The sequence below is a fragment of the Strix uralensis genome, chromosome 4 (genome assembly GCF_047716275.1).
Source record: "Strix uralensis isolate ZFMK-TIS-50842 chromosome 4, bStrUra1, whole genome shotgun sequence".
In the NCBI taxonomy this organism is placed as follows: domain Eukaryota; kingdom Metazoa; phylum Chordata; class Aves; order Strigiformes; family Strigidae; genus Strix; species Strix uralensis.
In genome coordinates, this window is record NC_133975.1 from 131,523,917 (window position 1) to 131,539,364 (window position 15,448).

A 15,448-nucleotide genomic window follows, 5' to 3' on the forward strand; every position below is an offset into this window, starting at 1 on the left:
CTGGATGTCAAGACAAGAATGATATATTTAAGAGGAGTCCTTTTTCTTGCTGATTTTACCCTGTTACATCCTCTAGGATGTCAGACAGGTTTCGCGTGACATAGCGGTGTCAGCGCAGCTTCCCCACCAGGCTGCTGTTATTTCAGTTTTGGTATATTAAACAGAGTATGGAAAGCACCTAAAAAAGCACTGGCGACTTGTGTCTCCTGTGACCTTTCGCTGCTGTGAGCTCAGGCTCCCTCTTTCACCTTTCCAGCTCTCACTGAATGCTGTCCCCACAGGCCTTGTCTAATTTATACTGTTAAGAGTCCTGGAGCAGAAAACGGCAAGTTTTTCACTGTGAGAATCTGTTAGACCCTCTCCACAGAAGTGTTCGAGCATTCACTAACAAAGAAAACCACTATTGGTTTTAACCAATATAATCTGAAAACTAATTAGACACTGATGAGCTTCAGATGATCCTGACTTTGTAAGAAGAAAATAGCAGCTTGATGAAAAAGAAAATTATTTAGGGGAAAGTCAATTTTCCATTGAGATATGTTGAAGACAGTTCTTGTTGAGCACTATCAATGAAAACTGCTATTTAACATTAATTTTACAACTGGGGGGGGGCAGGGGGGGGAAGTAGGTGATAATGCACACCATCATGTTTATCTGGAAGGAGTTAGATTCAGGAGCTTCCCCATTTTCATATATTATTTCCCCCATACAGTTCTCCGTGACTGTCACCCTACAGGAGCCTAGGAGAGACTCAGAGCATCACCCTTACAGTGCAGCTTGGGCAGAGCGTTGCTCATCTCTGACCTCTTCCACAGCGAGGAAACGCATGAATGTGCTCCCTACGCTTTTGGGGTGAGAGCTGAACAGTCCTCTCTGCCTCCAGAATTGCTGGAAGGGAATTTGCTCCAAGACTCAACTTACTTGTCAAGTAAAGAATCCTCTGCGAGCAATAGTAATTATCCTCATTTGGAGAAAAAGTTGTTTTTTTTTTTTTAAAAAAAAAGCTAGAGAGTAAAAGCAGATTTTTATTTCTCTGACCCTTTGTACATGGGTAGGGCTGCTAAATTTACCACTATAACCTAAAATAAATAGATCTTATTACCTGAGTGGCTGTAATATAATTCTCAGCTTCCTCTTCCTGGCATACAGAGATCTGTGCGTGCTAAGGCAATGCACCTCCCCTGTTCTCCTTTTTCCAGAATAATTACTGCTTATAAACTGAATTTGGCAACACAGAGTATTGCCAGGCTCAGAGGAAAATGTTTGCATACTTGTTAGTGCTGTCATATTTCATTTATTAGCATGTTCTCTGACAGTTGTAATCACTGCCGTGGCGGTGTCGCGCTGTGTGGATGACAGCCGTGTTACTCGGTAGAACGGGTCCTGCCCCGGAGAGCGTGTGATGGGGGTTTCAGCCAAGGGAGAGACACACCGATGGATGCGGGTGACCGAGGGATGGACCTGACAGCAAACCAGAGGTGCTGGCACAGCCGATGCGGGGCTTGGCATGCTCACTGCCAAGTTTGCAGGATTGAGGTTACCCATGTAGTTTCTAAGATATCTAGTTAGTTTTCTAGGTTTGTTTGGGGGTTTTTTAAGTATAAATGTTGGTGATTTATTTATTTTAAAATATACCTTTTTTATTTTTTTATATATTACTCAGTTTTTATTGTAGTGAAGGGATACGGTGTAGTTGGGAACTGTCAGTGCGAGGTTAATGGTTGGACTGGATGATTCTACAAGGTCTTTTCCACCCGGGATGATTCTGAGATTCTGTGTGAAAATCTACCTGAAATAGTTCTACCACAGGCAACAATCTTCCCTTTTCCTTTTTGTTTCCATATAAAAGTTTTTTTAAATATTTTTCAACAGTCTCGCAACAAGAAAAGGATCTCTGAAAGCTACTTCATGAGGATTTGGGAAAGTAGACAGAAACTGAGTAAGAGCTTGGGGCAGATGCTCAGCCGGCACCCATAGGTGTATCTGATGAAACCCCCAGCGCCCTGGCTATTCATGCCAGCTGCGCACCTGCCCTGAGTACTGAGATGTTTCCTGCATAAGGTGTTTTTTAAGGACTGATGAGAATACAGTAATTTGTGGTAGGTATGTATTTTTAAAAATAGCCTGTTAGGGTATTTTTCAAGTGCCAGTGGTATATTGTAAAAGCAATGATTGATAAACACTGTAAATGTGAATGTTCCCTCCTCCATTTGTTGGTCTAGGTGCTACCTATCCTAATTAGCTCTAATTATCAAAGGTGTGCTTCAGAAAGACAGCTCATTTACCGCTCCCTTCCCTAGCACTGCTCCTGCCTGACCACACCGAGGAGAAACACTGAGGCTCGGTGGTTGTCCAATGGTCCAAAAAGTTCAGAAAACTTCTATGGTGTCACATCTAGAAAGTGAATTTCCATGCAAATAGGGATTCCCCTTGGCATGCCGTGGGTTGTTTTCTGTGCACAGGGCTCTGAATGCATGGTTCCAGGTTGGTTTTTCAATTCTATTTTAATTTACGGGTAGATGTGCAAATGATTTTTTCCATTTCCGGACATAATGTTTTCATTTCACTGAAATAAATCCATTACCCAAGGTTGTAATATCTGTATCCGAGCTCTGGCTGGAAAATTACTGTTGTCATTTTCATGGGGATCACAATCATTACATACTCAAGTTTCCTGAAGCTCTCTGGCCATCTAGTCTGGTTTTCTCTGTGTCCTGGCTCTCAGGTTTCACTCAGTCCCCTCCACATCCAACTGAGTCGCTAAGTAAAACCGCAAATTTGACTACAGTATAGACTCCAGAAATACAGTAATTCTGAAATGTACTTTTAAAATCTGGTCAAATCCCGTTGAATTTTCTGCCTAGGTAAAAACACTGAGCAAGATCTGTAAGGCCAGCACTGTAAGAAGATTCCTATTGCCTCAGAAGAGTATTTTCACAGTTGGTTTTTGCTTAACTCTTCAGCATTATTAGGATCTCTCAACTTCTTCACAAAACAGAGCCTATGCTTTTTTCTTTTTTCCCCCACTTATTTTCATATATATGCTTTTGCTTTCTGCAGACCTCTGTGGGAACCAAGGGAATATTATGTCCCATAATCTCAGTTCTGCCACCAAACCCCACATTTTGTTACCTTAAACTGTAATGTTATTTATAGTTTACAGGGCTTATTATTATTTTTTTCAAATGTGTGCATATTTGATTTTTATTTATATAGAGAAATACAGTGTTTATTTATCTTCAGAAAGGTGCAGATGGGCTGGGGTTGAGATGCTCTGTTATCCAGCTACTTCTGGAAGTTGTTGGAGGCATTTTCATGGAGATCATGCCCTGCCTGTATAAAGGGATAACAGCAGCTGTAAATCACTTAAGAGTTGTAAAGACTAAATAATTTAACTGTCTAGACTTGCATAGTGCTTCCACCATTCTCATATCTGAGAGCAATTTTATATGGCACCGGGAGAGGACTGACTCATAGAGTTTTTGCAGAGCCCAAAGCAGAGGCAGCTCTCCAGCGGCTCCTAACAGAGCAGACGGGCAAGCGAAGGTGCTTCCCCTTCCCCTGCCTCCCCAGGCAGAGGGTCCTGGGCTTTGGGGGGTTTGGTTTCATCACCAGAGGAGCACAGCGGAGGAGGTTTGACAGGGTGGATGCTGCAGGCAGAGCTGCTGTCTGCTCCCAGCCGTGCTGCTTGGCGCATCCTTTGCCATCAGAGGGTTTTTAGTGGGTAGTTTGTTTTAGCAGAGCTGGGTTGAGAGCAGTTTAATGGTCCCGGCTGAGTATTTATACAAATCCCTTGGAAGGGAGCACTGTTGGAGCTCTCCAGCCCTTACCATCAGTCTGGCTGCTTCTCCACAATAGCCAGGAAGCTGATTTGAATTTATTTTTTGGTGATGGTTTGTTTTCTACTGCGTTAAATAAAACCAAGTCAGGACCTGGAAAGCTTAAAGTGCCATTTCATTTTAGTTTTCAATTGCATATGAAAATAATCCTCAGAATAGCTGGAGGCGCCCGGAAAGAACAGCTGGAGGATGGAGAGACATGGGAATAACGACTGCGGAGGGGTGGAAATCGTGTAAGGCTTTGCCAGCATCGTAATGAGTCCTGCAGTGCAGATGAATAGAGAGATCTTTCCCCAGCATGTTTCAGCATCCAGTGATCTGCTGGAGGCTGTATTCCCACCACCGGTTTTAACAGCCGCTCGTAGGCGTATCATGCCCGGCTGGGTCTGACTCTGTTCTGGCTTTAACCTCCAGAACAAAAAATGGCAATGAGTTGTCCAAATGGCTGCAGTGCTTTGTCTAAAGGAATATTTCCCGACATTTGCCTTAAACCTGCTGCACGATAGCTTCACTGGGTCTCTTCCTTTCAGTTAGCTCTGGACATCGTTGGCTGTTTGCGCCGTTAATGAACAGTGAGCTGTCTTCAGAGAAATATCCAGGGCAGCTCTAAGATCTCCTTCCTGAAAGGCACCACTTGATTAGGCTCCATTAGATTGGACTTCATTAGGAGCTGGGTTTTCCTTTGCAACTGATCAATTAATTACGTGAGAGGGTTTTATTACTGATTTACTCAATATTGCAGTATTCTTCTGCAGCCGCTCTTAGCCAGGTTCAGATGTAAATCCCCAGTGTTGCAGCCTGCCGTGCTGCCCGTGAAGGTGAGCAGCGCGTGTCTTTGAGCATCTTTGGGAGCCCCACCAACACCTGCCAACATCCCAGGTACTGTGACCTCAGCAGCTCTTCTTTCCCCATATCTCCTGTCTTCAGGTCTTTTATGAATACACAAGAAGACTCCCCCACCCACACCTGTGCACCCTAATCCATGGGAGCTTGGGGTTTTTTTTAAGGCCTTTTGCTAAGGTACCTTGTTAGAACTGGAAAAAAAAGAAAAAAAGAGGAAAAACAGCTTTACTGTCAAATCTACTGACTGTCTGCTACAGGGACTCCAGCAGTGCGGCTTCTCTGAGCAGCTTTGCTGAGGAAGTCTGCAGAGCTGTATATCAAACAAAAGTGCACAGAATTTCTTTATTTTTAGGTTCAGAGCAAATAGTAGTGGAGGAAGGTAAAACCCATTAAAATATTTAAGTAGACATTATATATGTTATATTCACTCTATTGATCTATACAAGCACATCTCAGATAGCAGACTCCCGTGCATCCAATTCTGGTATATTTACACATATGTATCAATGAATCATTTTTTTTGTTATAAAAGCACACAAACCCCATTGCTAACAACATAATATGTAATACCTACTTTGTAACCTATAAAATACTCACTGATGTGGCCTGGGAGATGAAGTGCTGCCTCTGCTGGAAGTTGAAGAAATGTCACACCATTTTCCTGAGAGTAATCTTCAGAGCCTGGGCATGATATATCAGGGCACAGGCGTAGACACAAAATAAAAAAAAAAAAAAAAAAATTGACTGCCTAGCCCAAGCCTTCATTACCAGCCAGGATACAAATCCTAGCAAGTAAATTTCCCTCACAGGCAAAAATGCTCTCAATAACTTTAAAAAAAAAAAAAGAAAGAAGAAAGGCTGCCTTTTTAAGCTAGAATGACCCTGACTTTCCGCTGCACCTCCCTCAGGCAATAAAATAATTTATTTTATGTTTCAATCAGATATTGGAAACAGTGCTTGCTTAAATCGTCTCAGCTTCACTGGTATTTTAAATACGTGGTGGTTTAGCACCATTTTCTGGCTGGGAGGGTGTGAGTCCCACCTCCCACATCGCCCAGTCCATTGCAGGTTGGTCTGCAAGGCAGTGGTGTGGTCCCCTGCCCACCGAGACTCTCAGCCCCCTGATAAGATGGTGTCACCTGGCCTGATTTTTTCATTTACTGATCTTGTTTTCTGTGGTGCAAATCCTACCCCAAGAGTATTTAAAGGTTGCTCCTTCTCTGTAGCTGACCTAGATTGTTGTTAGAATAACATTTCTGTTGGGTGAATCAAATAAAAAGTGGCCAGAAAGACAACAGACGCTGAGGCAGAGGCATCAGTTTTTCATATTTATTCCTGTTGCTAGAGCTGGGAGAGAGAAAATAATTAATCTGCTTAGGCTAGAATGCAAATTGGAGAAATCAAATCAGCAGGTAAATTCTCTGCTCGAGGCCACACAGTCAAAATAAATTCACTGAATTGTATGTTTTCCCTTTAACAAATCTTACAATAAAGACCATGGTAGGAACCGCACCACGAAGAGCAGCTGTCTGGTTTAAAACAAACAAGCATCCTTGCTGTCATTTCTCTTGATAGCTAGGGAGTCTTCTTTTTCCATTTTATAATCCTTAAGACGTGAATGTACTTAGGCTAAAAAAATTAATTAAACATTAATATAAAACCTGTTTTAACTTCAGACTGTTTGCTTCCCACAGATAATTGTTTAAGAGAATGAACTGTACTCTCTTTGCGGCTTTTCCATATATTTTTCAAAAATTAATACTAGAATTATGAAAGATAGGAATAAGAACAGCAAAGTAAATTAAATCAAATTGCTAAAACCTTAGGGAAGAGCTAATACAAATGAATTAAACGCTCATAAGTTCCGAACAGCTACAGAATAAGTTTACTTCTGAACATCGTTACTCTCAGAAGATGGCTGAGACACTAGCACCTTCACTGGCTGCGAAGTCACTATCTTGTAAAAACAAAAAACAGAAAAATAAGCTGTGAGCTCTGGCTACTATCATATATTGTAGTTTTTATCATCCCTTTCCTTTTCCATTAAAGTTATTACCTGCAAAACTGTAACTCTGAAATGAGCAACCAAAGTTAATTTTCTTTTTCTGTCACTGCGTATCATCTGTTCATGGATAGATGAAAATTCTGTATATTAAAGACTATTTTGACCTTAAAGGCAGAGGAAACTTTCATTTAAAAGCTATTTATAAGGCTAAAAGTATCTTATAAGTAAATAAAGCAGGGGAAGAAGAAAGAGGAGACTGAATACCAATATATGCTGAAAGTCATTAAAGCAGAGCTGCCATGGAGAGGTGAACGGAGAATTATTGTTCACTGAATATGGTGCATCAGATGGAAGCAGCAAAACAAACAAAAGGACATCATTGCAAATTGTAGGCAAATTTTGGATGTTCAAATGGGTTTATAAGCAATGGGGGGAAATGATAACAAAATCATCCGTTAGAGGCGGTTTAACACATCACGCGCAGAGCTTTCAGAAAGTTCCTGTCCCGAACTCACCAGTGCCCTCGGTGCTCTCCCTCACCCCCAGGCATTCAGGACCAGTGGAGGATGCTGGGCCAGGAGGGTCTTCAGGCAGATGGTGTTTGAGCATCCTTATGCTGTATCATTTTATCTGCTCATCTGTGTCCAGCTTAAAGTTGGTGATAATTTTACCTGGATTTGAAAGTATATTATGGTGCTGGCTGTGAGGGTAAAGGAAATAGGGTTGAAGAGATTATGGATATGGAATTATCACAGCTGAAATGGAAAGAAAACCCGGAGAGTTTACTTCTCAGGGTTGAGAAATGACTGGATAATAGTAAATAGTAGTAAATTTGATTAGTAATTTCTCTGATATCCGTTATATCTCATGATTTATAAGGTTTCTGGAAAGTACGAGCAATTGTAAAACAGGGTGGTTAGAGGAAAATAAGAGAATCTGTGAAGGCAGATCAGGCTTGACTAGCTAAACAGCTCTCCCTTAGAAGAAAGCGAAGATCTGGCACATTTTCTTTCCCAAGAATAACACTTATCTTTAAGCCAACAATTCCCTGCAAAGCTACTGCCTTGGGAAACTATTAGTGAAGCAGAATAAGGTGGAGAAATTGTACAGTGAGGGCAGATGAAGACACTGTTGGGTTGCGTTGAAAGGCCAAATATCAGGCTGGAGAGAGAGACTAGTGGAATTTCTCATGAAGTTATCTTCTTTTGTAGTTTTTATTCTGTACCTGGGCACAAAGAATAGTCACGCTGTGATGGAATTTTCTGATGACCCAAAATTGGGGGATATTATCAATGGAAAGAAGGCTTGCGGTATTGAGGATTTACGATTTCTGGTCTTTTATTTGCAGTTATCTGTGGCTATGCTGTAGTCCATGTACCCGTTAAGAATCTGGCTTCAGAATTATACGAAGCCATACGATATTTAGTCTACGAAGACGAAAGGTCAGGCTGGGATTGATGGGGTTTTGAATTGGTAGTTTCCACATCATCTCTTCTTCATTAGTCATTTTTTGGGGAATCTCAGTCAGGCGCAGTTGTCCTCAGAGTTAATATCTGCTGTTTCATCATGATGCTATTCACCACTTCTGCCCCTCTGCTCACCTTGCTGCCAAATCGTGGCAGTCCTCTCCCCGTAATTCCAAACCTGGGTCATGATACCAGGTAAAGGGTGATTACTGCAATGAGCTACAAATACGATAGCTGGATGTCATGAACAATGTTGCCTTACTATGGCAGTCTCCAAAATTTCTCTTAATTTCAAGTACTCTGTGTTTAGCTGAATTCTTGTCTAAGCAAGAGATGGCAAGCAGCAGTATATGTGCAAGTATGGTTCCTAATTTACAGGAGCTGAGGAAATCTGTTTACAGCTACCACTATGTAAGAAAATAAATATCAAGAGTCTGAAGGTTATTGGTATCTGTGATGGAGATACCAACCGATGATGAACCTGAGGGCAAGATTCTCCTGTAGACATAATGGTAAAAGAAAGCTCCTTCTGAACAGAGCACGGCGTGGACTCGGTGAAGATCATTCTCTTGCAGAGCTTGTCAGGCATTTTATATTTGTATGTTTTATGTCTGTAAGACAGCTCTTTTAATATGGATGCAAAGATTTCATGTATCTTACTGGCACAGGAGGCCTTCAGGATTTCTTCTTTCTCATGGGCTAAAAAATGAGCTGTGTTTTTTAAAGAACCACAGTGTCTTGTCACTCACTGTTTTGCATCCAATTGCACGCACATGCCCGTTTCTCATGCACGTTACCTGATCTAAATAACTGTGCTGACAAGAGCTGAGTGCCAACATTATTCTGTCCAGGTTGCCCTTATTCTTCTGCAATGATTAAGTTATCAAAAGGCAAAGCGGAGGGTAAAGTTAGGTTTTTGCATGCACAGTATGTAGGCTATATTTTATTTATTTTGTATTTCACTGGAATCAAAAGTTTGTCAGTTTGTAGCTGCAAATCTAAATTATTTAAAATGCAGTTTAATTCAAGTCATAGGAAAATGGGCCCATTCTGTGCTTACTGAAATATCAAAACTACCAGTTGAGTAGATAGAAAAGATTGATGTATGATTATATATATTTTTGGAGCCTGAAGGCAGCTGCCGGGATGGACTGTGGAGGGGTGTCTGTGCTGCTTCATCAATCCATCTTCTGCCACTGCAGTCAGGTCCCCCACTGAACACAGAACCGCTGCCTCAACTCTGTGCCAGGGTTGTTGTTGCCTTGTGCGCTTTATCTAAACCCAGTCAAGGCTTTTATCTCCTTTTCATAGAGCGATAGAATCACAGAATCATTCAGGTTGGAAAAGACCCTTCGGCTCCTCATGTCCAACCATCAGCCCAACTCTACAAAGTTCTCCCCTACACCACATCCCCCAACATCTCATCTAAATGACCCTTAAACACATCCAGGGATGGTGACTCCACCCCCTCCCTGGGCAGCCTATTCCACTGTCTGACCACTCTTTCTGTGAAAAATTTTCTCCCCCTTCCTCTTCCAGAAAGCCCGTGTGTTGGAGTCTGTGGTTCCTCTGTGAGGCTCGGGAGGGCTGAGCCTCCTGGGCTGCACGGGCACGGGATCTCTCGCTGCATCTTGAGTGATAAAGTCGATGAGGCAGCACAGTGTCTTTAAGTACTCCCCAGAAAAGGTCAATAAGCAGAACGCAATGCTGTGGATGTGTACATCTCTGTCACTGGCTGATCGGTATCTATCGAGGCTCTATACTGACCGTTATTGAGTTCCCCTCTCGTGGATGCTGGGTTATGCTGTGGTGCTTTGACCTTCCAGCAGTGGCTGGTCAACTCCATCTCTCACGCTAATTCTCTTAGAAGTTTCCTGCTCTCCCTTCCTGTCCCCTGCAGATCCCCCTGCTGTGGAGCCCACTTTTCTGGAGATTCGGCAAGGCCAAGGCCGGAGCATCACCATGAGCTGCCGAGTCCTGAGGGCGTATCCCACCCGGGTCCTCACCTACGAGTGGCGCCTGGGCAGCAAGCTGCTGCGCACTGGCCAATTTGACGTGCAGGATTCCACCGAGTACACGGTCAGCAGCCTCTCCCGTGACAGCTATGGCATCTACAACTGCAACATCATCAACGAAGCGGGTGCTGGCCGGTGCAGCTTCCTTGTGACAGGTAGGTTTGGCGGTGTCTTGGCCAAGGTGATGGACTGAGCGTGCTGCAGGCTTGCGTGGCGTTGGGTAATGCTACTCCTGCGTCAACTAATGAATTACCAAAGAGATACATCCTTGAAAGTAGAGTCATGGCTTAAGGCATCTGGTTTGGATTCTGGGGAGGTGGGAAACAAAATAGGAGATTTAGCTTATTTCAGTGGTTTGAGGATAAAGATTTTTATGTGCAAAATGTAAATATCCCTTCTCTGCCGGCATTGTCAGTATGTTTTTGAGAGAGTCGTCAGGCAGCAAATTTCTTCTCTTTGAAGTTTGCAATAAGGCTTCAATTTCTTCTTCTCTTTTGGTACACTCAGCAAGCTCGGAGACTGGGGTGGGCAGACCACAGTCTCAAGCCACTTCAAGCTACCCAAGTACGGACGGGTGTGGAAATTTGTTCCTTTTCTCAAAAAGCAAAGGTCTTTGTGAAGTTAGTACACAAGGTCCCAGACTTGGGGGAGGATGTGCAACCCCTGCCATGGTCTACTCCGTGTTGCGTAATTAATGCACTGGATTGAGACAAAATTTATATGTCTTTTATCTTCAGTATCTTGGATTTAAATGTTAAACTGGGTGTGTAGGTGTGAAAGTCTTGATTCTTCCTCTACTGGAAATTAGGTACCATGACTTGAAGACTCAGCTGCTTGATCCTGCAACACCTTGTGCCTGCAGCAGATGTTGTGCCCAAGCTGAAATACTCTGGTCGCTGGAGTCACATCAGCTGTAGGTTCCCATCCCTCTAGGCTGGTTGTCCAGACACTTTTTAGAGTCACTGGAGGGAAAAAAGCATCTCTAGTAAGTGAAGCATCTCCTCCCAAGGTCTGCGATGGGTCAGGAAGCCCCTGTTCCTCAGCACCAGCTGAAAGAGGTGTCCAGCCACTTGCCCTATATAGGCTCTCTCTGGAGGTCAGCACGAGCAGTCCCAGCCTCCCTAAGGATGTCGGAGGTGTAGCCCTATTTCAGCTCAAAATCCCTCCCATCAGCTGCTTGAAAAGGAGTGATGGGAAAATAAACCAACAAAAGAAATTCAGAATATGTAGAGGAGAGCTATCTTAGAAGGAAAGATCCCCTATCTTAGTTGAGATTTTATTCTTGTTTAATCAACTCAGGTCCAGCTACAATCTAATCTAAATGAGGTTTTGCTTTTGGGTTTGCTGGCAACTTGGCAGCTCCCTGAGCCCTGCCATTATTTAGGAAAATGGGAGTTGTTCTCAGCTTCACTGATACCAGCAGCAAGGGCATGGATTTAATGGATGAGCTGCAGAGCCCCTTCAGGGACCCTGTTCTGCACAAGTCCTGGATATCAGGGTAGACCCTCTGTACACATCTGTCGTGGGAATAAAAGAAACAATTCGATTCAGCTCCCCGGTGTTTTTCAGTAAAATTTGATTTTATAGGAAAAAAATGTGGGCCTGCTTTCATGTGGATACTTTTTTTTTTTCTCTTCTGGAGTTAGCTGAATGGCATCTCGTTGGCAGGGATTTCATCGGGACATGGTGCACGGCACAAATGTGGTGGGTGCACCCCAGTGACGGATGGCTCTGCTCCTTTCAAAATGTAATCAAGCCTTTGGCTGATTTATTGTTTAGAGCCTGCGTCGAAGTTTTTTCACAGCCACCAACTTCTCCAAATCTTTGGACTTCAATCCAAAAGGTGGCTCCGAAGGAAACTAGAGAAACAGTCTTTTTCCTCAAATGAGTAAATGCAGTTCAATTTACTGTTCATCACGCTTTGGACCTGATACTGTGGAAACCTATTCTAAGGCAATTATTTTGCCAAGACTGGGGCAATCTGAGTGGCTTTCTGTGATTTATTACCATGCCAAAGTAAGCCACATAACTGAAAATTAGTACTAAAATGGTTTTATGATATACTCTGTCTTGCAGCCCTCCGTGTGCCTTGCTCATTTTTAGTTTATACCATTATGCGAATTTATGCTGTATGGTTGGATTAAGGATGCTGAAAGTAACATTTTTACTTTCATGCTTTCCTTAGTCTTTTAAGGTTAAAACTGACATATTTATAAATATATTCTTTGACACGTGGAGTTGAAACTGCTCTCAGGAAAGAGCAGCAGCTGTATTCTGGTCCCAAGTCTCATCAGGACAGATGAAGTTAAAGCACTGGGGAACTGAAAGCGTGTGGAAGAAAAATGACAAAGTGGTTAAAAAGGAGGCTTACGTTTCACCAGGAATGTGAATACAGAAAAAAAACAGGTCACTTCTTAGACACGCACATGGAGAAAAAAGCCACATAAATAACCTGATGGCAGGAATCTGGTGATAGTGGAGAGCTTTTCTTTTGGGTGGAATAATGGGAGTTGTAGCCCATTTTTAGTTGGTTTTATTTCCAGGTTTTCATGTAGTAGCAGTGTGCTGCAATGCTCACGTTGCAGGGGCTGCAGAGAAGCATTGGTATGCTAAGAGAAAGGTTTTCAGTACAGTATTAAAAGCAGCCTGGATTAAAAGATTTATAGTGGCCCTAGAGTTTGCAAAACCTGTTTTTACTGCATTTGTATTTTGAGCCAGATTTGAGAAGATGAAAGCAAAATAAATCACATGTGGAAAAGGGGGTTAATTTATATCAGGTGGGCCAATCTGAGGCAGATTTAACCTGCTACTGTCTTAAAGATAAATAAGAACATACAAGCAAAATTGTATTTGTGGGAAAGCAAAGTTGAGTTCATGCTACTCATAGCTTCGCTAGCTATATATTTTACTCAGTGGTTGTTAGTGCATATCACATCCAAAGAGCAACAAGAAGTACATTTCAGGTGGTGTGGTGTTAAACCCTGCCAAGGCTGGAAGCAAATTAAAAAAAAAAAAAAAAAAAATGCAGAAAATGTCATGAATGGCACTGACTATTGAGAAGCCTCCATGCAGGTGGAGGAAGGAGTTTAGTGCTGGAGGAGGCTGGCAGGGTCCTCCTCCCCGGAAAGTCTCCTCACTGGGCAGACTTGAGCCCTCCCTGGGTCACATCCTGGCTCCTGCCAGCCCAGACCACCCTGGAGACACCTTTTCCCCAGCGAGTTGGGCTTCCTTAAAGCAGGGAAGGTTAAACTATATTTTCTAGGTTCTCAGCGTGCAAGAGATTGATCAAGCAAGCCCTTGCGTTGCTGTCAGAAGGGCTGGTGCTACAGCGGGGGTTGTTTAACAATATTCTGCGCACCTGGGGAGCTGTTTAGGATTAAGATTACCCATAATTGAGGTTACCTGACAAGTCTTGGCATAACACTTTATCTTCGGCGGCTTATAACTTTGGCAAGCTTTAACCACTTGTGCTGCAATTTGCTGTGCTGGTGGCTGCCTCAGGCTGAATTGTGCACAAAATTTGCTGTCCAAGGAGGTTTTTTTAAGTCAGGGAAACAATATTTTGTTTCATCCCTGTTAAATTCTTGCGGCTGCTTAATCGGTATGTTTGAAGGGGCCAAATACACACCCGTGCATGATTCTTTGCTTAAATTACATCGTGCAATCTGTCTGTCCGTGGTTTATGGTGCTGGCTTGACAATGCTATATATAATTTGTGAGATACTATTTCAATTAGTAACCGTAACACTGGGTAGTAGTAAAGAAAGCTACTAATGGCATTATGTTGATATAGTTACTTTTACCAACTAACTTCTGATCCCACCATTGAGCGAAGACGGTTTTGAATATTGATTTTGTGTTGTTCTGTTTTGTGGATTTTCTTCACCATAAAATATTGCATTAATTAACGAGCCAATCTTTAATTATTTACTTCTCCAGTCTTGCGTCACATTTTCAGTGCTTCTGGCCAAGAGCAACGTCAAGCCAATCAACTCGTAATTATGTAGGTTATAATTGTTAGCTACCAGCATGACCACAGCTTTCCCTTTCTTTGGAGCTTCCTGGCATTACTGAATTAAAGAGAGAGCAGAGCACACTGTGAGCAAACCTGGGGGCATGCACATACCCGCCTGCGTCCATCCGCAGTCTAGCTTGGGGTGTCTGCTCAGTCTGCCTGAGGATCTCCCATCTCCTGCCTTCCTTTCCTCCATGCCTTAGGAAATTTGACTCTGAGGAGCTGGACACTGAATCATCCCTTCTGTATGATCCGGCATCCATCCCCAGCAGGAGCTGTGCGATTCCTCACGTAGCCTTGCGGGAACATCCTCGCTAGAAACCTGTTCAGCGATTTCTGCCTCGGTGTTTCTTCTTCGCCCTTGGCACCATATGTGATATTGCTGGGGTCTGTACAGCATCGAGCTGAAATCCTATCAGAATTACCAGCCAGCCTTTTGTGAAAGCCGGGATGCTTTTGCCACAAGGGCATCACCTTAAAATAAATTGCAGACACTTGAAATTGCAGGATATCAAGTTCTTCTCCATGGCCCTGTTAGCTGAATTAAACGGTGTTCTGCCATTTAAAGTTTTATAGCTTCGTTAATCCTTTTTTATTAGGGAAGGCCTTTTGCACTGAACTAAGGGACAGAAGTGTATATTGTTTGCAGCTTCCCATTTTAGTTGTTTTTTTTTTTTCTTAAAAACTCCATGGGATTCATGTAAAGCGACAAGGAAAAATCCTATTTTAGAAAACTTGTTTGGCAACAGATTCTTTGTACTCTTTTTGCCTGCACAATCCCAAAATGTCAGCATTTTGCCAGTGAACTGTTTTCAGTCTACAATGGGTTTTTGTCAGCGTGAAGGCAAGTAAATCAGCACAAGTTTCACAAGCTGAACTGAATGTCTGTGGCCTGGAAGACATGGCAATGCCTCTAATGTCGGTTCTGTTCCTCACTGCGTGGTTACCCATCGTGGAATGATTGACCAGTGTCCAGACTGGTGGAGGGACATGCGAGAGCTGTGTTGTATTTGTCTTTACAAATGCTTCAAATTCAGCAGTTTTCCTCTCCATTTTCCAGGAACCTGTAGCTGTTGTGCCAGAAACTGGAGTCACTGCAGCTGGGTAGTCCCTACCAGTGGCCAAGGGGTGCTAGGCATTAGTGAATTCTTGCTTGCAATGCTTGGTTTTTCTTCTGAAACCATTTGTTCCTCCTCATTGTTCTAGTCGATAACTGCTAGCAGTTGTTTTGAGCTTTGGGTTATTTGTGTGAGTTTCGGTTGACC

At 42.9% G+C, this 15,448-nt stretch overlaps 1 protein-coding gene across 1 annotated transcript in view; it reads left to right on the top strand.

Moving 5' to 3' along the window:
* Positions 1-15,448, top strand: part of MDGA2 (MAM domain containing glycosylphosphatidylinositol anchor 2) — a 387,125-nt gene that overhangs the window by 294,210 nt on the left and 77,467 nt on the right. Inside the window, exon 9 of the mRNA XM_074869265.1 lies at positions 10,054-10,323. Within this exon, the coding sequence (XP_074725366.1) occupies positions 10,054-10,323 (270 nt within the window). The remainder of the gene's footprint in view (positions 1-10,053; positions 10,324-15,448) is intronic.